The sequence below is a fragment of the Perca fluviatilis genome, chromosome 17 (genome assembly GCF_010015445.1).
Source record: "Perca fluviatilis chromosome 17, GENO_Pfluv_1.0, whole genome shotgun sequence".
Taxonomy (NCBI): domain Eukaryota; kingdom Metazoa; phylum Chordata; class Actinopteri; order Perciformes; family Percidae; genus Perca; species Perca fluviatilis.
In genome coordinates, this window is record NC_053128.1 from 31,998,159 (window position 1) to 32,022,175 (window position 24,017).

Consider the following 24,017-nt stretch of genomic DNA (forward strand, 5'->3'; position numbering starts at 1 on the left):
TCACAGAAAAAGATTAATAATCACATATTGATCACTACATGATTAAATCAGATCACCTTAATGGCAGCAAGTGGTAGCGAACCCTTTGCTCATTAATAAACACACTACTTATCTCTGCCCAGACGTAAGCCTTCTTATGGTGTGTTCAGTCCGTTTGTTCCTGTCCATAGATTTCCACAGAAATGAAACAGAACGGGTCCCTGGCGCTCGTCAGCGGCCACGGAGAAACTTCCCTCCAAAAAGGCAGCAAGGGGGGGCAAGTTTAGTCGACTTTGAGAAGAAAAACGTTGTTTCCTTCTCACTGCAGATATGAAAACACTGGTGCGTTTTCAAGGATCCACCGAAATTAAATCCACTTTCTCCAGAAAATAGAAGTTAGCACAAGCGCTTGCGCGCCTCCTGTCAGCAACGTGAGTTGCAAGCGAAGACAAAGGATTTTTGGGTGATCAGGCTTATTTATAGGTCAAGACTTCATGCTGTGTTTATGGTCCCGCTTCCCAATAGGAAGACTCAAAACTCTTGAAAGTGTCGAGACTACAATCTTGTAGTTCTTTTGACTTCCTGCCAGTTGTCCCCTCTGGCTGGGACTTTCGCATAGAGGTGTGAACTCACCAGGCTGAGGCGCTTCCAAGTAGGCCTGTCTTTTGTCTCTGAGCTCTTTGTCTCTGAACACATGTGCCACATGTGTCTTGTATCCAGAGGTCAGTTTAATCTGAGGCCTTTTGGTTAAAATCAGATTTAACACCACTGGTGGTCCCAACATCACCTATCTTTCCCATTCTGACATTCAGTTTGGAGTTAAGGAGATTGTCTAGACCTGGACGACACCCCCAAGTGCATTGAAGCAGCTGCCATGTGATTGATTGATTAGATAATTGCATTAACAAGAAATTTTACAGGTGTTCCTAATAATCTTTAAGGTGAGTGTATATCCATGATTTATCAGTATTTATCCTCCACCCTGACAACACCTTTAAGCATGTTTACATTACTTTTTACACTTGCCTTCGTGTAAACGGCTACACCCCCTTCATGCAGTATTTTACATTAACTTGTATTTTATAATTTATGTTTATTTCTTCATATGTATTGTGAATGTTTGTGTGAAGCACTTTGTAACTGCGTTTTTAAAAATGCTCTGTAAATAAAGTGTGTTTTACTGTGGCGACTGATGCACGTTTCTCTATTGGAACGCTCTTACACACATTGCTGAGAAGCTCACACACACACTACTTAAACACTCTCATAGACACTATTAAAATTATTTTAACACCCTACTTAAACACACTACTATACACTATTGAAATGTTCTAACACACTACTTAAACGCTGTAAACAAGTGATAGAAAACTCTGCTCATTTCTCTGTGACGGAGCAATTTTAGTGAGGAAAGTTGAAAGGACAGAGACTGACTGACTCTAAACATGAACACTGTACTTTGTGGTGTTTCAGGAGGAAAAGGGCCTCAGTTATACTCTCATATCAGTTTCACATTTTCTCCGTCAGGTATGTATGAAACCCTGGAATGAAGACAGGAAGAAAAGACTTTGTTCATATTAGTTTATTCATCATGTAAAGCTTCAGTTTGTTCACACATCCCATCAGTAAAGTTTGTTCAAAGACTCTTGTTCAATGATTTCATGAACAGATTGACTTCATCCACACTATCACTTAGTTTGAACCAGAATCTCAGATATGTAAGAGAGAAGAATGAGTTATTGATTATGATTATAACAACATTTGGTCCGCCAAACAAATACATATAAATCTAGATTTCTTTACAAATGTCCACAAAGAAAACAAAGTGTGTAGGATAAAGGAGGTCTGGTGCTTTCTCTCTTCAGAGCCGTGCAGTGGAAGAGAAACTAAATACACTTTTAGTTTGATTTGATCCCACATGGGATAACAAGACACCGCTATTTCGCTATTTAACAGACATCTTCCTGTACCGCAGATACATAACGTGGAGAAATACATGAATAACAAACAACAACTAATATCTACAGATCATCTCGGTAAAGATATTTTTTAACATATCGTCCTGTTTCAACAATCCAAAGTAAAATAACAGATCTCAACTGATCACATTGAGAGCTTCTGGGACTCCCCAAATGTTTATCTCAACAAACAAAAACATCTCATCACTTCTAAAACGTCAATACAAGCAAAAAAAAATTCAAACTTATTTACAAAGACGTTTAGAAAAGCAAATAAATGTCGAAAAAAGTGACAAAAATGTTGAAAAACGTCAACGAAATAGAATGACACAACAATCAGCTCTCAACAAAAAACATGTAGAGTGAATAAGTCGAAGAGTTAAAACACAGAATTAACCCTTAAATGACTTCTGTCTATTTCAGTTTACAAAACTCAGCAGAGTCTCCATAAGAAGAATAAAGCCTTAGTCCAGCATAGAGCGGCTGAGTGAATGTGGTCTGGACTCTGTGGAGGAGAGTCATGGTTTCAGAGACGCTGTAGAAGGACAGAATACCTGCACTGTGATCCAGGTACACTCCTACTCTGGAGGACTCAGGACCTGAGACGCGAGTTTGGACTTTGTTGGACCAAAATCTATAACTGTTGTTGTTACAATCTAACGCCCAAGATTTGTCATTTCGTCCAAATCTACATTCAATCGATCTCCCTTCTCTGCTGATATTCTTGTATGCGACTGCTACATCAACTCCTCTCCCTCTCCTCTCCACCTCCCAGTAACAACGTCCAGTCAGACTCTCTCTACTCAGGACCTGCCACTCTACAGTGAATCTGTCTGGATAATTAGAATAAGAATGATGTTCACTCATTACTGTTGCTTTCCTGTTCCCCTCAGATAGTAACAGCCGTGTGTTTGCTGTGTTTGGATCCAGTGTGATTTCACGTGAATGTTTTAAGAATCCAGCTCTGGTCTTGGGCTCTGGTTGTGGCAGTAAAACGTCCACTTCAGTCCCTGTCAGTGAGACGTTTGTCCACTTCTCTCCCAGGACGTCCTGTAGTTTATCTCTGACTTCTGACACGGCCGCTGTCACATCCTCAAAGCAGCTCAGAGGACGGATATGGATGCTGGATGTTGATTGGCTGAGTGGTGACAGTGAGGGGTAGTTGTGTAGAAACTGGTTGTGATCCTCTGTGTGTGAGAGCTTCTTCAGCTCAGCGTCTTTCCTCTTCAGCTCAGTGATCTCCTGCTCCAGCTTCTCCTGAAGCTCTTTGACTCGACTCACTTCACTTTTCTGCTGGGATCTGACCTGCTGCTTCACATCAGAGCTTCTTTTCTCCAGGAGACGGATCAGCTCAGTGAAGATCTTCTCACTGTCCTCCACTGCTTTATCAGCAGAGAGATTGATGGCCTCCGCCTGCTGTTGAAGCAGCTTCACATCTTTCTCTCTGTCCTGGATTCTCTGCTGGATGTTTTGTCGACTCCCCTCGAGCTCTCTCTGCCTCTCAGCTCTCTCTGCTGCAGCTGAGACTGTGTCGTGGCCTTTATGTTCGTCCACAGAGCAGAGATAACAGATAAGCTGCTGATCAGTACGGCAGAACATCTTCATCACCTCATCATGACGAGAGCAGACGTTCTCCTGGAGCTTCTTGGACGGCTCCACCAGCTTATGTTTCTTTAATGGAGCTGATTCATAATGAGGCTGAAGATGTTTCTCACAGAAAGAAGCCAGACAGATCAGACAGGACTTGTGTGCTTTGAGTTTTCTCCCGGTGCAGACATCACAGGCCACATCTTCAGCTCCAGCATAGCAGCGATCAGCAGGAGCAGCTTGGAGTCCAGTCTTCTTCAGCTCCTCCACTAAATCTGCTAACATGGTGCTTTTCAGCAGGACAGGCCTCGGTGTGAACGTCTTCCTGCACTGAGGACAGCTGTAGCTGTACTTACGATCCTCTACATCCCAGTGGCTTTTAATACAGTTCATGCAGTAGCTGTGTCCACAGGGAGTAGTCACCGGATCCTTCAGTAGATCCAGACAGATGGAACAAGAGAAGGTTTCCCGGTCCAGCTGAACTCCTTTCTGCGCCATTTCACCTCTCGCTCAGTGACAACTGTCTGAGTCTCACTTCCTGAGAAGTGAAACTAGTCTGAGCTCTGATGTTAAAACAGCAGTGATACGCTGTTGTATTTTCTCAGGATGTTGGTTACACCCATCTGCAAACTGTAGCTCTGAAGGGGAGGGAACAAGGAAATATGAGCACAGAGTGGAGCTGGCTGTGTTTAAAAAAAAAAAGGACAATTGTCTGTGCAGAGCAAAAAAAAAAAAAAAAAAAAAAAAAAAAAAAAAAAAAAAAAAAAAAAAAAAATATTCTGATCAAGATGCTCAAAGTTATCACAGAGTTTTACCGATTGTACACTTTGGCAAACTGAGGCAATAATAAATTGTAAGAAGCACTAGAATTTGTTTACAAAAAAAAAAAAAAATTAAAAAAAAAAAAAAAAAAATTTTTAAGAGCTCATTTCTCATTTAAAAACTCTGCTCACTTCAGCTTTTCGGAGGTAATCAGAGGGTTTGGAGAATGCTCCCCAGTTTACTAAATGACTGAGTTGTCATGTAATTAAGTTGAATAAAAGTTTATATTGTTATATTTTACATTTATATTTAATAGGCCTATTATCTTTAAGACGGCTGCATTTACAGATTTTTACCATCTGGATAAAATGAGTTCCACTTAAATAAAATACAAGCAGTGTACCGTGGTGAAGTTAGTTTTATGTTGGATATTCCACAGATATTCAGATATTCATTTTGGGTTCATCAGCAGTTCCTGCTGTGCTTTCACTCAGTCTTGGCAGAAAACAATACGACACCCATTTGCTCCTAACTGCTTGGTTTTTACTTATGGACCGTCAGTAATGTTCTGAACTTCATTTATTTCCAATAGCTTGTATATCAGATGTTCTAAACACCCCAGGCCAATGCAGAGCTGTACTATGTAGTACTAATCAGACACACCTCAATAAAATATTATAGTTTTATTAAATGTTTGAAAGAATCCCATTCATTTCCTATTGAAAACAGCTTTTTGCTCAACAGCTTCCATTTTATGGGACCCAAACATCCCCAGACCAATGCAGAACTGTTCTGCTATGTGGTACTAATCAGACACACCTCACTCTAAATTAATGTTTTGCATCTACTATTCTATTTTTTGTTTTTTAAAGAAAACACATTCATTTGCCATTGAAAACAGCTTTTTGCTCAATGGCTTCCATGTTATGGGACCCAAACACCGCAGACCAATGCAGAACCTTGCTGGTATATGGGTAATTTTTGGTTATTTAATTAATGGTATTTTTTTGCACCTACTATTTCTAGGGTTCCTACACATTTCAAAATTCCATACTTTTTCCATACTCAATTACTTTTAACGTATTGGACATCGGCGCACACTTTTTATAGATGTAAACATCCAACTGTTAAGGACATATAAGGTAGGCCTAATCTAAAGCATTCCAGTTATAAATTAATGGAGCTGGTCATCATTAAGACCAATACTGAAATCAACTAACTATATAAAATCAGTAGTATAACACAATGCAAAGAAAGTAGCCTTATTGTATGTCAGTAAGCAGTGTCATAAAATGTTTGGTGTGTGATGAAACTATGGCGGAGCAAATTAGGATATGGAGGTGTGGGAAACGTTGAGAAACTTTATTTTTTCCAAACCATATTATCCTTTTTCCATACTTTTCCAGACCTGGAAAACGCTAAAATCGAATTCCATACTTTTCCATATTTTTCAAGACTGCGTAGGAACCCTGTATTTCATTTACAATTTTTAAATAACATCCATCTTCCATCTTCCAGATTCCAGAAAACAGATTTTTGCTTTATACCTTCCACCAGGGACATCAGCAGAATTTCTAAGGACAACAAAGCATTGTTTTTCATTGACCATTTGATTATCTTAATTTACCCAATGGAATTTTTGCAAATTATCAGAATCAGAAATACTTTAATAATCCCAATCCCTTTAATAAATTATTTTTGTTACAACTCCAGATATACAAACAACATATACACACAACATATATTATCCAGACTTTAACATATATATTAAAAACAAATATACAGTAATAATATATAAAAGATCAAATGTACAGTGTTAATGTGCAAAAAGTGCAATAAAAAAGAAAAATGATTGTCTGTGTTTGAGAGATTACAGAGAGGGGGTGTTCGACTGTCTGAGGGAGGCGTTGTAGAGTTTAATGACCACAGGCAGGAACGATTTCCTGTGGCGCTCTGTGGTGCATCTGGGTGAGAGGAGTCTTCTGCTGAAGGTGCTCCTCTGCTGGGCCAGTGTGTCGTAGAGAGGGTGTGAGACATTATCCAAGACGGACTGAAGCCTGGACAGCATCCTCCTCTCAGACACGATCGTCAGTGTGTCCAGCTCCTCCCCCACGACATCAACAGCCCTCCTGATCAGTTTGTTTAGTCTGTTGGTGTCTGCGACCTTCATCCCACTGCCCCAGCATGTGACACTGAAGAAGATAGCACTGGCCACAACAGACTGATAGAACATCCTCAGCATCATTCATTACAGCGAGGGGTTCTTTCTGCTGGGCTTTTGGCCCGTCGCACCTCCAACGGTGCCTGTGGTGGACTGTGCATGGCAGGGGCATCCTCTTCCCTGAGGCAGGCCTAAACCTGACCGCATACCGCAAGGTTTTGCTGCAGGGTCTTCACCTGGGGACCACCGCTCATTGACGTTTCGCCCCTTAGCCCAGAACATCTCCTGGTGGCGGGGCAGTGAACAGGGACGTCTCCCTGACACCCCCTGCAGCAAAACCTAATTAGATGTTACTCCCCAAGTCTTGTCTCGTCGTTTCAGCCAGAGCCAGTGGCTTGCTTTCTCAGCTTCCTCAGAGAGCTCTTTGGTGGATCTGCTCAGTGTGGCTCCACGTAGTCCCAGGTCCTTCAGCAGACGTGATGTTGATCTGCCCACAAAGCCTCTGGCTCCCACCTCCATCAGGTACAGCCTCACACTCCATCCACTTTATCTGCACTCCGTGACCAGATATGCATACTTCGCCTTTTTTCTCTCGTAGGCGGCTTCCAGACCCTCCACCCTTGTCAGCTCGATCAGTATTGCTGACTTCACAGCTGCAGACCACAGCACCACGTCTGGTCTTAAGGTGGTGCTGCATATCTCCTGTGGGAACTGAAGCTGCTTAACCAGGTCCACTTCCATCTTCCACACCACCCCTGGTGTTAATAGCTTGGCGGGTGGTCTCTTGCTGATATGCCTTGCGGGTTCCCCCTGCCTGAGTAGGTGGATCCTGCATCGGCTCTCTGATGGACTCTGGATTTTTGCTTCCTGCCGACTTTTCTCCAGCACCTCTGCCAGCTTCCTGAGCACTTGGTCGTGCCGCCATCTGAGCCGACCCTGTGTTGGTGCTGTTTTGCAGCCTGACAGAACATGCTGGAGTGAGGCATTGATGGTTCCACAGAGGTCACAGGATTGCTCTGTTCCAAGCCACTGATGGAGGTTTTTAGGGCTCGGGAGGGTGTCGTATGTTGCCCTAATGAGGAAACTGAGCCGAGCCTGTGGCAGTTTCCAGAACTCTGTCCAGCTGATTGCTCGGCTCATTATTTAATAGTTTAATTTATAGTGAGGTGTGTCTGATTAGTACCACATTTCCGAACAGTTCTTCATTGGTCTGGGGATGTTTGGGTCCCATAACATGGAAGCTATTGGGCAAAAAGCTGTTTTCAATAGGAAATGAATGAGAATCTTTCAAAAATTTTATAAAATGAGTGAAAGAGACGTTACATTTAGCATATATCGTCACAGGTAACAAGCTAACCATCGCAAAGTGTTGTGCTAATGCTGGGAACAGGCACATTGTGTCTTTCTAGTTGTATCCATATGATGTGACAGAGAGGTTAATATTTCACCAGGTCCGAGGGCTAGATGTGTTAAGTAGACCCCATAAAGTTCTCCTACGGCTGATTTTGATACTGTACTGTACGGATGGTAGCTACAGGACATGCTTTGAATTCATAACATTTATGGAAAGATCAGATGGCCAGAGACTTGATACTTGACTTGGACTCGTGGCAAAAGACTTGACCTTCCAAAAAAATGACTTGTGAACATCTCTGCATCAAACGTGGATTAATCCACCGCTCCAAACAGCCTCCAAGTCCAGCTGAGATGATGAGACCGTTAAACACACAACTCATCCTTTACTCTTTCGACAACGGGAGGATTCTCCTTCACTTTTAATACTTTAACTACATTTTGCTGATGATACTGACACACTTTTACTGAAGTTACCATGTCAATGCGGGACTTTTACTGGTTACAGAGTATGTTTACAGTGTGGTGTTAGTACTTTAACTGCAGTAAAAGGATCTGAATACTTCCAAAGTCTGACTCTTTAAAAAAGTCGATATAAAGAGGTAGAATAGAGCGACGTCAGCGATAGATTGACTGAACCGTGGAACTGAAACACATCTAAATGCTGATAGAAAGAGGAGACAAAAACTTGGAAAAGACATTAGAAAGAAGGAAGGACTGGGTTTACTCAGATTTACTCGCCAAGATAGTCAGACAGACTTGGCCATCGATAACGGTGCTAAAGCGATACTTTTAAAACGGTGCTGGTGCCTAAACGTTACCTAAAAAGGTAATTTCTAATAAAGTTTAAAACAAATAAGGGTACTATTGCTCAAAATTGAATATTTAATAATAATGTAATAACTATAACTTATAACAATGACTTATTTCACCAGTAAATTGCTGTTGAACGACAAAAACAACCACCAGATGGGAAAAAGGGTATTTTACAATAACTTTGAATGCACCACGAGGCTACCGGTTTCAAGTGAACGCACCATCTGCGTTGTTTAATTCCGACAACGGCAGCTGCTGCGCTGCAGAGCAGACTGTTAGGTCCCGGTATTGGAATCCTCTACAGTGAAATACAGTCGCACTTTACACTGTCAGCATTTTAACCATCGTGTTTAATCCAGCTGCTAGCTAACGGTAGGCTGTGGTGCGGATTCTGTCGAATCTTTTAAAAAGCAGCCGAAGACTCTGCTGTTCAATAGGGGTGGGGGTAAAAAATCGATACAGCATAGTATCGCAATATTTTTCTTGGCAATACTGTATCGATCTGTTATGATATATGTCTTGGTCAGTTTGTCTGCTTGACAGTCCCCATTTTGCAGCAATAAAATGGAAGTTAGATGAACAAACAGAGAAATGTGTCTTTTTACATAAAACAGATGTTGACAAAATTGTCCTTTCGGGACATCATTTGAAATTGGGAAAAATCTGAAGTTAGAAAAAAGGTAAATACATTGCAATATATCGCAGAATATTGCAATATGTTTAAAATCGCAATAATATCGTATCAAGACATAAGTATCGGGATGATATCGTATCGTGAGACCTCTGGTGATTCCCACCCCTGCTGTTCAAGCAGGCTTTTACTTAGTCGAGGGGTTTTTATGGTTGTTTGTTATGTTTTCTATTTGTATTTCAGTTTGCTTGTATTGTGTTTTCTTGTGTTGTACTGCATTTTATTGTGAAGCACTTTGTGATTTTTATCTGTGAAAGGAGCTATACAAATAAACTTTACTTACTAACGTTACCTGCTGTCAGGTGTAGCGTAAAGTCAGGCACCGAAATTTTTGTTCTTATCCTGTCTCGTTAGTACAGTTTACGTCGGCACCGGTGCCCTATTGGCACCGTGTTTCGGGAACCCAACCGTATATAAGATATTTGTTCTTAAAGCGCCCATATTATGCTCATTTTCAGGTTCATAACTGTATTTTAAGGTTTTACCAGAATAGGTTTACATGGTTTAATTTTCAGAAAACACCATATTGTTGTTGTACTGCACAGCTCTCTCTCACTGCTGCAGATCCTCTTTTCACCTGGTCTCTGTTTTAGCTACAGAGTGAGACCTCTTTTCATCTTCTTCTTCTGTACTATCTTTGATTGCACTCGCACATAATCAGTAGCTCAGATGTAGATCATGTCAGCTAGCTAACTCTAGAGACAGTAAAAGAAAGGCTGTTTCTCCAACTTTGGTCAGTTACAAGGCAGGATTAGCTGGGAGACTTCACATGTAAGTAGTTCTTTTGTAGATTATGGTGAACTTGTGTGTGTTGTAGCAGTGCTTTGCTATTGAGAACGACGTAGCATGCTAGCGTTAGCATTAGCGTTAGCATGCTAACGAGCTAACGGTTGTGGTTAGCCAGCTCATTTCGGACTGTGACGTCACGGCCGATTTTGAAAAGCTCACCAGGAGACTGAAGGCAGGACACATTCAGAAACCGTATCTCACTCAGAACAGCATGGATGGATTTTTTCAAAGTTTGTATGCGTGTGGAAGCACCAGAGACACAAAAGAAAACCCCAAATCACCAGAAAAAGTGATTTTTTCATAATATGGGCACTTTAAACCAAATCGTAGCACATGTAGCCTAAAGCTCTCCAGAAGAACTACAACTCCCATCATCACACAGGCAGCGTGTCAGAACTCTGAAGATTTATTAACACAGAGGAGGAACCAGGACACAGATTTACACTCAACAACTACCAGGTGGGGGAGAAAAATAACACATTTGGAACAAACAAACCCTCGTGCCACACCTCGCTTTCAAATTACAACAAGTTGATCATTCATAGAAAGGAATTAGGAAAAAAAAGTGACAAAAAAAAATACATTTCATGAAGTTATAGATGCGGTCAAATATTGACCAATTATTTGTCCTTTTCATACTAATATAAAACGTGATACGTCTATAATAAAAAAAGTTTTTTTTTTAAAAAAAAGAAAGCCTATTTACAGCGTTAAAAAAAAAAAAAAAAGAGGTACAAATCACATCCAACTGTTTGTGATGTCATTGTTGTTTTTTTAATTGGATGTGATGATTCAGAGTGAAAAGCAGATCCTCACAGCTGATTGGTTCTTCTGCGTGCGAACGCCTGCGACTGAGTGAAGGCACCGTGTGAGTGTGAGCTTCGCCCCCCGACTGGTGGGGTAGAGGTAGGCGGGGTGAGCACGGAGGTGCGCGCGGGACGAGGGGCCGTTGAAGGTCCGGAACGTGGCGCGCGGCCGGGCCCCGGCTCAGAACGGCCGCCTCCGGTGCGGTTTGGTGGTGAGGACAGCGGCTGCAGCTGCTTCGCCGTATACCGGCGATGTAGCGCCCGCCGCCGTCACGGAGGCGTGCTGCTTCGGGTAGTGCGTGTCGGCGGGCCCGAAGCGAAAGCCAGCGCCGTGGTCGGCGTCGCTGGCGAGTCCAGCGAGGACGCGGGGCTGGCCTGGGACAGGTGGGTGTGCGTCAGGTGGGACACGGGGTGCGGCTGGGAGAGGTGCGAGCGGGGCTGTGTGTGCGAGTGTGCGTGCGAGTGTGTGTGTGCGTGCGAGTGTGTGTGTGCGGTCTGCTGCAGGGGCGGAGCGTGTGCGTGAGGCGTCTCGTCAGGCGGGACGCGAGGTCTCTTCAGCTGCAGCGGGAAGTCCTGTTCAGGGTCTGAGGAACAAAAACACACAAACAGGATACGGTCATCAGAAAGGCCATCGCCGCGTGCGAAGATATTCAAACGGCCGCCGTTACAGCAACTCCACACGGTTTTACCTCAGCTGTTCTGACAGAAAGAGTTCCTAAATAAACTTTCCCAAAACAGTCATTCCTGTAGTAGTCGGTTCTTTATGGCATATCATATACAGCGGCTTGCACAAGTATTCAGACCCACTTTGCCACATTTTGTCACGTTACAACACGTGTCAAACTCGAGGCCCGCGGACCAAATCCGGCCCCTTGGAGATTTAGATCCGGCCCGTATATGAATTTGGGTTCACAATAAATTTTGGCCCGCCTAGTTGTGCGCCAAACCAAACCAAAAACACAGGAAAGTGATTTTTTAAACCGCAATTACCTGACATTCAAATCAGAATTTGGCCGATTTGCCGACTCTGAGACTCTAAAGCCTAAAGAAACAGCACATTGTAATGTATGCATCTATTATCAAAGTATTTATTAGTAATACAGTGGAAATTAGGGGTGGGGGAAAAAAATCGATACAGCATTAGTATCGCGACATTTTTCGTGGCAATACTGTATCGATACACAGACGCCAAGTATCGATCTTTTATTACATATGTCTTGGTCAGTTTGTCTGCTTGACAATCACATTTTGCAGCAATAAAATTGAAGTGAAATGAACAAACAGAGAAATGTATCTTTTTAGATAAAACAGATGTTGACAAAATTGTCCTTTCGGGACATCATTTGAAATTGGGAAAAATCTGAAGTTGGAAAAAAGGTAAATACATTGCAATATATCGCAGAATATTGCAATATGTTTAAAATCGCAATAATATCGTATCGTGACATAAGTATCGTGATGATATCGTATCGTGAGGCCTCTGGTGATTCCCACCCCTACTACATAAACTTTCCCAAAACGGTCATTCCTGTAGTAGTCGGTTCTTTATGGCATATCATATACAGCGGCTTGCACAAGTATTCAGACCCACTTTGCCACATTTTGTCACGTTACAACACGTGTCAAACTCGAGGCCCGCGGGCCAAATCTGGCCCCTTGCCGATTTAGATCCGGCCCGTATATGAATTTGGGTTCACAGTAGGGCTGTGTGCTCGATTGAAGAAATTCTTAGTCGACTTAACACTCATTCAACTGTATCGACTAATCGATTAGTTGATTTAATCGACAGATCTGTAAATCTGAGTTTCTCTGCAAAGAGTCACGCTAAAGGATGCATGTATTGAATAAGATAACGCCTGCTTTAGGGGTGGGGGGAAAAATCGATACAGCATAGTAACGCGATATTTTTCGTGGCAATACTGTATCGATACACAGACGCCAAGTATCGATCTGTTATGATATATGTGTTGGTCTGTTTGTCTGCTTGACGATCTGATTTTGCAGCAATACAATTGAAGTGAGATGAACAAACAGAGAAATGTATCTTTTTAGATAAAACAGATGTTGACAGAATTGTCCTTTGGGGACATCATTTGAAATTGGGAAAAATTTGAAGTTGGAAAAAAGGTAATAAATTGCAATATATCGCAGAATATTGCAATATGTTTAAAATCGCAATAATATCGTATCGTGACATAAGTATCGGGATGATATCGTATCGTGAGGCCTCTGCTGATTCCCACCCCTAGCCTGCTTTGCATATTTAAACACAACATTTCAGAAACGTGTAATACAACAAATAATTGCCTTAATGAAAGTAATCAAAGTAGGTTTCACGGTGATATCTGTTAGGTAAAATGTAAATGTCAACCCTTAATTCTTCTTCTTCTTCTCGTAACATTTCTTGGAAATAAGTCATTCAGCATGAAAAAAGCCTCAAACATGACTAATGGACTAAAGAAATCTAAGTTGACTAAGACCAAAACGACCAATTAGTCGATTAATCGACTAACAGGGAGCAGCTCTAATTCACGATACATTTTGGCCCACCTAGTTGCGCGCCAAACCAAAAACACAGGAAAGTGTTTTTTTAAACTGCAATTACACATTGACATTCAAAGCAGAATTTGGGCAGATTTGCTGACTCCGAGACTCAGAAATCTAAAGCCTAAAGCTCTCCAGAAGAACTACAACTCCCATCATCACACAGGCAGCGTGTCAGAACTCAGGGAAAATTTATTAACACAGAGGAGGAACCAGGAAACTAAATAAATAACACATGTGGAACAAACAAACCCTCGTGCCACACCTCGCTTTCAAATTTCATGAAGTTATAGATGCGGTCAAATATTGACCAATTATTTGTCCTTTTCATACTAATATAAAACGTGTGCATTCACAAAAAGATACTAGGTTGCATTTTGGCGAGAGTTACGCTTTAATAAACCAAACTGACTTCTCCGGGACACTCTGTCTGTTTCTGATTTACAGCAGCATCGTCTTACCTTCGAACTGAGTTTCACTCTTCGCCCTCTTCCTCTTCTTCTTCTTACCCTACAAACACACACACAAACAAACAAACAAGTGTTATCAGCTGACGCGGACGGATGTAAACGTGCAGCGCTGTGTGCGAGCAGCGGGACTCACGTAGTTGTCTCTGGCGGACCAGCCCGGGTACAGCTTGGAGTGCAGCAGTCTCTCTTTACGAGCCAGTTCGTAATATTTGGCTTGTTCCTCTTTGGACAGGGAGTGCCACTGTGGACACACAACACATCACACCGTCAGATTACTCACACACAGAGACACACAACAGTTACACACACACACAAAAACAGTTACACACAGAGACACACAACAGTTACAGTTACACACACACACACACACACACAGTTACACACACACAAAAACAGTTACACACAGACACACACAACAGTTACAGTTACACACACACACAGTTACACACAGAGACACACAACAGTTACACATACACACACACACACACACACACACACAGTTACACACAGAGACACACAACAGTTACAGTTACACACACACACACACACAGTTACACACAACAGTTACACATACACACACACACAACAGTTACACACAGAGACACACAACAGTTACACACACACACACACACACACACACACACACACACACACACAACAGTTACACACAGAGACACACAACAGTTACAGTTACACACACACACAGTTACACACAGAGACACACAACAGTTACACACACAAACCGTTACACAGACAAACAGTTACACACACAGAGACGCACAAACCGTTACACACACACACACACACACACACACGCACACAGAGACACAGCTACACACACAGAGAGACAAACAGTTACACACATAGTTACACACACACACACACACAGACACAAACCGTTACACACACACACAGACAAACAGAGAGACACAGTTACACACACACAAACAGAGAGACACAGTTACACACACACAAACAGAGAGACACAGTTACACACACACAAACAGAGAGACACACACACACACACACACACACACACACACACACACACACACACACACACACACACACACACACACACACACACACACACACACACACACACACACACACACACACACACACACACACACACACACACACACACACACACACACACACACACACACACACCCTCTGTCCCAGGATCTGGTTGATGGTGGCGCTCTCTTTAACTTTGCACTGAGCGACCACTTTGGGCCTCTCCTCCCTCATGTACAGCATGAACGCGTTCAGCGGCTTCTTGATGTGCGGTTTCCTGTCGTCTTCTTTCTCCTGCTGGACGTCAGACCTTCTACACAACGAGACGACGACAAGACCACGTGTTACCATTGACGACAGACGCGCTGAGATGAGCGGCATAAATGCAATAAAAGAGGGGGAAATGCTGACAGGCTCAGATTATTATTCTAAGTGTCTGACAACATTATGGAAAGGATCCCTACAGAGATAGACCTTTTAGTTAAAGAGTAAGATCCTTTTAGTTTACAGGAAACAGCCCCAAAATCACCATCACCAAACTCCACCAGACTCCATGTAAATAATCAGGACTTTTAGCGTGTATAGAGCCAGCATATTTCCACCAGACTCCATGTAAATAATCAGGACTTTTAGCGTGTATAGAGCCAGCATATTTCCACATGTAAATGGGTGAATTAAGGGTTTATTTCAACCAAACCAGAGTGGTGGTGATTGTTGGAACAGTGGAAAGATGAACCGAGACGGCTTTTGGTAGTTTTATTTAATTTCTGTCCACTTTGAAAGAAGTGTGTTTTATGATGATAAAAGTCCTGATTATTTACATGGAGTCTGGTGGGTTTTTGTTTTAAGATTAAGAGCCTTTTTGTTTAGTTATTCACATGAACCCAATCTTAACATGTAGAAAACCTTGTGAAGGTTAGCTTTATTTATTTATATGGCTGCTGTGTGTTGTGCCATAATACACCAGCAGAAGGCAGTGTTGTTTAAAGATGTAAGTGTGAGTGCTGCCATCTCAAAACTTACTGCCAGTTGTGCTCTGAAGTAAAAAGTAATAGAACCACAGTATAAAAACACTCGGTGAAAAGTAAAAGTCCTGCATTTAAAATCTGAAAACTAACTCAAAATTTTATTTTTGTTTCTGTCAACTTTGAATTAGGGATGCATCCATAGCTTAGAAATCTAGACCACCCTAGCAGCAGCAAATGTAATTTGCAGCCAGGATCAGTCTAGCAACTCTCTGTTGGCTTGCGAGCTGGAAAAACCAAGGATGCATGGAGTCTGGTGGAGATATGCTGGCTCTAAACACGCTAAAAGTCCTGATTATTTACATGGAGTCTGGTGGAGATATGCTGGCTCTATACACGCTAAAAGTCCTGATTATTTACATGGAGTCTGGTGGAGATATGCTGGCTCTATACACGCTAAAAGTCCTGATTATTTACATGGAGTCTGGTGGAGATATGCTGACTCTATACACACTAAAAGTCCTGATTATTTACATGGAGTCTGGTGGAGATATGCTGGCTCTATACACGCTAAAAGTCCTGATTATTTACATGGAGTCTGGTGGAGATATGCTGGCTCTATACACGCTAAAAGTCCTGATTATTTACATGGAGTCTGGTGGAGATATGCTGACTCTATACGCTAAAAGTCCTGATTATTTACATGGAGTCTGGTGGAGATATGCTGGCTCTATACACGCTAAAAGTCCTGATTATTTACATGGAGTCTGGTGGAGATATGCTGACCGCCACACACGCTAAAAGTCCTGATTATTTACATGGAGTCTGGTGGAGATATGCTGGCTCTATACACGCTAAAAAGTCCTGATTATTTACATGGAGTCTGGTGGAGATATGCTGGCTCTATACACGCTAAAAGTCCTGATTATTTACATGGAGTCTGGTGGAAATATGCTGGCTATATACACGCTAAAAGTCCTGATTATTTACATGGAGTCTGGTGGAGATATGCTGGCTCTATACACGCTAAAAGTCCTGATTATTTACATGGAGTCTGGTGGAGATATGCTGACTCTATACACGCTAAAAGTCCTGATTATTTACATGGAGTCTGGTGGAGATATGCTGGCTCTATACACGCTAAAAGTCCTGATTATTTACATGGAGTCTGGTGGAGATATGCTGGCTCTATACACGCTAAAAGTCCTGATTATTTACATGGAGTCTGGTGGAAATATGCTGGCTCTATACACGCTAAAAGTCCTGATTATTTACATGGAGTCTGGTGGGTTTGGTGATGGTGATTTCGAGGCTGTTTCATGTTAAACTAAAGAGATCAATACTTTATTCAAATTTTAGGCATCCACCAGCTTAGACAACCATAACACAACAAACACACAAACACATATATCTCACATACATAAAAATTACTCAGAGAAATTTAAAGAGTTAACAATTTGTGAAGTGATTACAAAGTTCTGGTATGGACTGACCATGTGATGCATTGACCAGGATAAGGTGCTATGGTAGGGTGTGTGCAATGGTGGTAGTGCAAGAGTGAACAGTGCAGGGATAGGAGTGAAATGACTGAGCTGTTGTTACCCCGGCTGGCTGCAGCCTGCAGGCTCCTGCTTCACCTCCCGCGAGACGATGGCCGGGTGCGGGATGGACGACTGGGAGGTCGGCACCAAACGTGGAGAGAAGTTCCCTGACATCAGGCTGCCAACCAAAACACACACACCAAATGTTTCAGCTTAACACCAGATCAATAAAGCAAGTTCATATTCACAGGGCTGAGACTTTCCATCGTCGATTCATCTTTAAATATATTATCTAACGTAGCAGTTTCAACAGGATTAGGACTACTGTGTGTGTGTGTGTGTGTGTGTGTGTGTGTGTGTGTGTGTGTGTGTGTGTGTGTGTGTGTGTGTGTGTGTGTGTGTGTGTGTGTGTGTGTGTGTGAGATATAATCTGAGGTTTCAACAGTAAAGTTTGGAAATATTACGACTTTCAACCGGAAACTTTGTCTGTAAAATATTATGATAAAAACAAGTTTTTGTCCCGAAATGTTGATATTTTCAAATATATAAATCTTCAACCTTTTTCTCTAAATATTACTACTTTTTTCCCCTTTTTGTCCCCATAAAACTATGACAGTGTTCTTGTAATTTTCTAACAATGTAAGCAACATTTCTTTCAGATCTGTTCAACGTTCTTCTCTAAATATTAAATATTATCTCTCAAAAACTGAACCAGAAAGTTTGTCTGCGAGTGAAAATATGACTATATTTTGTCGAGCGTATATATGTAGGTTTTCTTTTTCGTGTGTAGGTGTATACAGTACAGGCCAAAGGTTTGGACACACCTTCTTATTCAATGTGTTTCTTTATTTTCATGACTATTTACATTGTAGATTCTCACTGAAGGCATCAAAACTATGAATGAACACATATGGAATTATGTTCTTAACAAAAAAGTGTGAAATAACTGAAAACATGTCTTATATTTTAGATTCTTCAAAGTAGCCACCCTTTGCTTTTTTTGATAACTCTGCAAACCCTTGGTGTTCTCTCAATGAGCTTCATGAGGTAGTCACCTGAAATGGTTTTACCTTCACAGGTGTGCTTTGTCAGGGTTAATTAGTGGGAGTTTGTCCCTTATTAATAAAAAAACCAAACTCTGGTCAGGCCAATCACATCGTGTATAGAGTGGGTGGGCGGGGCTTATGGCTGCTGCTGCTGCTGGTGAACAGCGGTCTTCTGGAAGACTTGGAGTTCAGCTTTTCTTTGAGAAAAGAACAAAGAACGGCAGTGAAGTCATTCTTAAAAAAGGAAGATGTGTTCGCAGTTTTTCCGACCGGATACCCGAGGCCGACGGTACCCGACGGGCCGGGCCGGGTTCGGACAGATATTTAGAAATGAGGGTCGGGGTCGGGTCGGGCTCGGTCACATCAGCGCGATAAGGCATTTGTTGTAAAATGGTGCTGCGGCTCCTTTTAAGAGAGCTGTGTGTGAGAGTGTGAGTGTGTGTGAGAAAGTGTGACTGTGTGTGACTGTGTGTGTGTGTGTGTGTGTGTGTGTGTGTGTGTGTGGTAAGTGGGCAGAAGAGAGATAGAGAAAGAGGAAGCAGACGTGTTGTAGATGCAACCGGAGCAGAGTTAGTGGTTATTCGTGTTATAGCGTGGGCCCTGGAGGTAACCAGTCTCCGTTGGTTTTCTGATCACGGTCGGAAACGAAGCGATCAGGAAAGGCTAACACGTTCAACATGTTAACAGCTGATTAACTTGTTGCCCCGTGTGCGCTGATGCGCTCAACTGCTGACATTTCCGAATGCCTTCCTACAGTTGCTTAATAAAAAAGGGCTTTCCACACAAACAAACGTAGCCTACACGTGTCATTAGTATGAGAGGAAAAGACGAAATGAGATTCTCTGGCAGAAAAAAGGCGAACTCCGGACTCTCTTCCCAGACCTCAACATCTGGATGTGGGTCTGGCTTGTCAGGCTACTATTTTTTCTGAAAATGGCTCAGAATTATTTGTGATTGATCTAGGCGTCTAGATTCGGCGCTGGAAAACCATCACTTCACTTACCCGACAGCACCCCCCCCCCGAGGCCCCCCCCCACAAAAAAAAAAAATCCCCCCCCCCCCAAAAAAAAAAAAAAAAACCCCCCCCCCCCCCCCCCAAAAAAAAAAAGTGTTTTTATTCAATGTTTATAGCATTTGAAAGAAGTGACAAAATGATGGAAAAACCTTCAAAAATGTCGGGAAAAAAACAAACAAAAACATAGCCCAAAAGTGCAGAAAAAAAATTAAAAATAAATAAAAAACAGACAAAAAACATCTGAAAAACTGACAAAAAAAGTTTGACCCAGAAAAACAAAGCGTCATGGTCGACAGGGAAGACAACACGAGGGTTAAGCAGCGTTTTGAGACAAAAACGTCCACGCGCAAGTTTGCTCTCCAGCAGCAGAACTCATCTGCGTCCATATTAACGCGTCTGACATCACAAATCACATGACCGTGCATACACACTGGGCATGTGCGTGCCGAGTGTAAACAGGAAGCAGACTGACTCAAAACGTTCCGCTTTTTCCCATCAAAACTCTAAAACATTTGTCGTTTTCCTCTCACAATATTCAAGTTTTTCTCTAAAAATAGGAAACTTTCTTAAATAGTATACGTAGCCATAGCGATGTGTTTTTTTAAGCCAACAGTAGCCGTGTGGATGTGGTGTGTTTTCGGAGGTCTCTGGAGGAGAGGAGAGACTGACCTGCGTCCGGAGAGAAGCCCGGCGAGGCTCTCTGAGGGGAGAAGGCCTCCGGGCTGTAGGACAGCAGCGGGTGGAGGTGGGTCATGTGAGGGTGCTGCACCACCGGCACATTGTTAGACTGCACACACACACACACACACACACGCACACACACGCACACACACACACACGCACACACACAGAGAGAGAAACAGACATCATGAGTTTTTATTCTCAAACTTTTCATTTAGTAATAGTGATATTACAAAAGTAATTGTTGTTTTTCATTAAATAAAAAAAAATAATTACACACACCCACACACCCCACACCCCCACACCACCCCCACCCCCCACCCCCACCCCCACCCCACACACACACACACACACACACACACACACACACACACACACACACACACACACACACACACACACACACACACACACCTGTCCACCAGGTGTCAGGGTTTCCCCTCTTTTAGTTTGAATGAGCACATACTGAAACATTTTGTCAGGAAAATAAAAATGAAAAAACACACACACAGAGTCTCTCTCTCTCAAATAAAATAAATATGAATGTGTATATAATATTTTAAGAGCTATAAGGTGTATAGTTGAGTTACAGGCCTGTGAAATACTGTCTTTACATCCTTTTCTTCCTCTTTTTTTTTATGCTGCTGCAGCAGAAAATAACCGTGTGGGATCATTCTTAGGAACCAAAGGCAGGGGACATTCACAGTATGAGTCAGAGCTATCCAAAGCATGGTTGTTTTATTGATGTTTATTTTTAACTTTTGCAACGCTGTCAAGTCACCGTTGTAGATTCCCTTTGAGAAGGAAGCAAACATATTCCAGGAAGTGTGTGTGTGTTTTTTTTGATGGTAAATCACAACAGCAGCTGATAACATTCATTCATTTCTTTTCAGGAGTCACGAGACGTCTTGTCTCCCAGATGGATCAGAGAAGATTATCGGACTGGGAACCTGTGAGCTGAAGGAGCTAGGTCCTCGCCTGGAGGGTTCAAGCCTTTTGCAATTAAAAATTAGGAAGAAACGCTACCAAAATATGGTGGAATGTCTGAGAGACGTGTACACACGGATAAGCAGGTCACATGTGAACTCCTAAACTCTGAGCGTCTGAGTGCTTCTAAGGGGCCATGCATTTTTTGTGCAAACGCACATGTTTTGCATCGTTTGGGCCGACCGTCCAGACGAATCCTGCAAACGCACTGCCTTGAAAACGCACTTTTTTGAAACCAGGTCTCAGGGTGAAAAAATCCGAAAACGGCTCTCGTTTGGCTTCGTATGGATGGTGAATAACCGCGCATCGTAGATGGTCATCGCCACACCCCTCTTTTTACACCCTCTCCACGGCCGCTGACGCACACATCTGCGTTAAAGCTAAGCCAGCACATCCCATCTCCATGGTTACACCAGCTCACTTCATCTAAATACTGAGTCTCTGCTCCCTGACCCTTCCCTCTGGATTCTACACAAGATATATTGCTAACGTTATGTAGCCAACGTCATTCATGGATCATTGATGTTTGTTTGACTGCCGATGTCAGAGCTAGCTAACGTTAGCGCGCTAACGTTAGCTCGCTACTAGCGCGCTGCAATCATGCAAAATAAAAGGCAATCCAACAGCACATTATACAACGTAAACAAAGACACGTTTTCTTGCGGCGGCCTTTATAAAATGAGCAGTGGTGAAAGGTATTATAGTCCACGGATGTATTAAGAGAACGTTATAATCTAGTCATGTTATGATGGGAAGTGGAAGTGACTATGCTCTTCTTCTCCGTTTTTGGTGAATTTCTGTAGCAGAAACAGCGCCGCCTATAGGCCTGGAATATGAAGTAGCGTGTTGAGTCATTTACAAGTGGATTCGTTTGGACGCAACTATTCTTGAAACGAATCCAGGGAAGACGGGTAAAAAAAAGATTGTTTTGGTACGTGTGGACGGGGCCTGAGTGTTGGGACCTACAACCCTCGACTGCAGCCCTCTAATCCAGTGTTTGGGATGACCCCCCCCCCCCACCCCAAAGGGTAGGGCTGGGCGATACGGATAAAATCAAATATCACGATATTTTTTACTAAATACCTCGATATTGATACTGCGACGATATTTTAGCACATTTTTTTCAAATATGCAGCACTTTCGCCGCAAAAATTGCCGATTTTTGCGCAAAAAATGCGGTGCTTGCATAATATATCTTAGCAGAAAGATGAGAAATGTTGCGTTTACTTCACATAAGAGCAGCCGTTTCCCCCTGTTGCCATGGGAACGTTATGAAGGGACGTAATTACGCAACGTGAACATTATCAAAAAGCAGGATGTTTTTTTTTTTTTTTTTGCAAGTTCCTGCAATTTCATCGCATAAAATTGCATAAATATCATATATAGCATATTCCATCACATTTTTTAAGAAAACGTGCCGCGTAGTCAAGGATTTTTGCCCCGCAACAATCACAAAAAAACTCCTTCTGGAAGGACTGATTATAAGTGCTTTCACAAAATATTTACACAATGAGAGTTTAGATCAATAATCATCAGTAATGTGGATATAATGACTAAGTGGGTAAAGGTGAATAATAGAGCAGTTACAACAGCCTGGTAAGTTCAGAAAATGACATCACTTTACTGTAATGCAGCCTTTAAAACCAGGAAAAGACAACGACTTATGGCGTATTACGATATCCAAAATCTAAGACGATATCTAGTCTCATATCACGATATCTATATAATTTGATTTATTGCCCAGCTCTACCCAAGGGGTACTTTGGGGGACTGCAGGGGGTAGGTGAGCACTTTTTTAGTTTTTGAAGTTTGTCATTTTAAAAAAAGGTTTTTGTCACTTATTCTCAACCTGTTCCTTCCTTCCTTCCTTCCTTCCTTCCTTCCTTCCTTCCTTCTACTGTCTTGTTTTATTCTCCAAGTTGTATACTATATACTGTATACTATTTTCCACCTATTCCTGCCTTCCTTCCTTCTTTCTACCAACTTTTTACTGTTTCTTTTCAAAGTTTTTGTTGCCTTCTTTCCATCAGCATTTAAATGTTTTTCAGTGACATGGCTGCTGCTGTTTGGTAAATCTATCGCTGGTCAGGGGGGTACTTGGCTTAAAAACACAATTCAAATGGGGCACATTATTGAAAGACGTCTGAGAACCAGTGATCTAATCTGTCATGTTTGCGTGACTGAGGTCAGTTGTGACACATGCCCGTGTTAAACAGCGATACGGCAGGGCGGATCATGCTCTCTGTGTGTGCTGAGGTCACACACGTACGCAACAGCTGAAGTGATAAGCTGCTGGAGACGCCAGTCTAACTATTATTAGCACAAATCAGAGACAGAGAAGAGAAAAGAAGCTGCAGACTCAAACAATGACATGTGTTCTCGTAACTTCTCCTACCAATGCAATAGATTTCTTCTTTCATTCATTCATTCATTAATTCTCGCGGATAACTCATTCGAGCGTTGCGTGTCAGGGCTGCACGATATGAACGATTGAAATGCGGATGAAGGCAGAAATATTTCCTCTAGAACTGAAACAATTAGTCAATTCACTGAGGAGTCGATCGACACCAAATTAACTGGCAATCGCTTTGAATATCGATTCAGTCTTTTATTTATAATGGAGAAGAAAAAAAAGGTTTAAGCAAAAATGCCAAAATGTTTCTGGTTTCAGCTTCTCAAATATTAGAATTTGCAGGTTTTCATTGTCTTGTGTGATATTAAACTAAATATCTTTGGGTTTAAGACATGTTGGGCGGGCAAAACAAACCGAACCGAGTCGTTCGGTTGTGAACCGAACGACTAATTGAGAAGATAATCAGCAGATTGTCAGTTGCTACTAACCCTAC

General features: G+C 42.2%; 2 protein-coding genes across 2 annotated transcripts in view; both read right to left on the minus strand.

Moving 5' to 3' along the window:
• Positions 1-1,545: 1,545 nt before the first annotated feature.
• Positions 1,546-4,095, minus strand: LOC120545706 (tripartite motif-containing protein 16-like). The gene has a single exon (XM_039780255.1). It carries the CDS (start codon positions 4,020-4,022, stop codon positions 2,352-2,354), a length of 1,671 nt encoding a protein of 556 aa, XP_039636189.1. The 5' UTR covers positions 4,023-4,095; the 3' UTR covers positions 1,546-2,351.
• Positions 4,096-10,479: 6,384 nt separating this feature from the next.
• LOC120545078 (transcription factor 7-like 1-B) overlaps positions 10,480-24,017 on the minus strand; it is a 30,777-nt gene continuing 17,239 nt past the window's right edge. Inside the window, exons 6-13 of the mRNA XM_039779070.1 lie at positions 20,115-20,290; positions 19,781-19,899; positions 17,504-17,654; positions 15,090-15,249; positions 14,050-14,157; positions 13,908-13,956; positions 11,187-11,486; positions 10,480-10,988 (exon numbers count right to left, since the gene is read on the minus strand). Of these exons, the coding sequence (XP_039635004.1) occupies positions 10,909-10,988; positions 11,187-11,486; positions 13,908-13,956; positions 14,050-14,157; positions 15,090-15,249; positions 17,504-17,654; positions 19,781-19,899; positions 20,115-20,290 (1,143 nt within the window). The 3' untranslated portion in view covers positions 10,480-10,908. The remainder of the gene's footprint in view (positions 10,989-11,186; positions 11,487-13,907; positions 13,957-14,049; positions 14,158-15,089; positions 15,250-17,503; positions 17,655-19,780; positions 19,900-20,114; positions 20,291-24,017) is intronic.

What these genes read in the sequence shown, in the direction of transcription:
- LOC120545706 (XM_039780255.1), bottom strand. Translation starts at nt 4,022, where the DNA reads ATGGCGCAGAAAGGAGTTCAGCTGGACCGGGAAACCTTCTCTTGTTCC.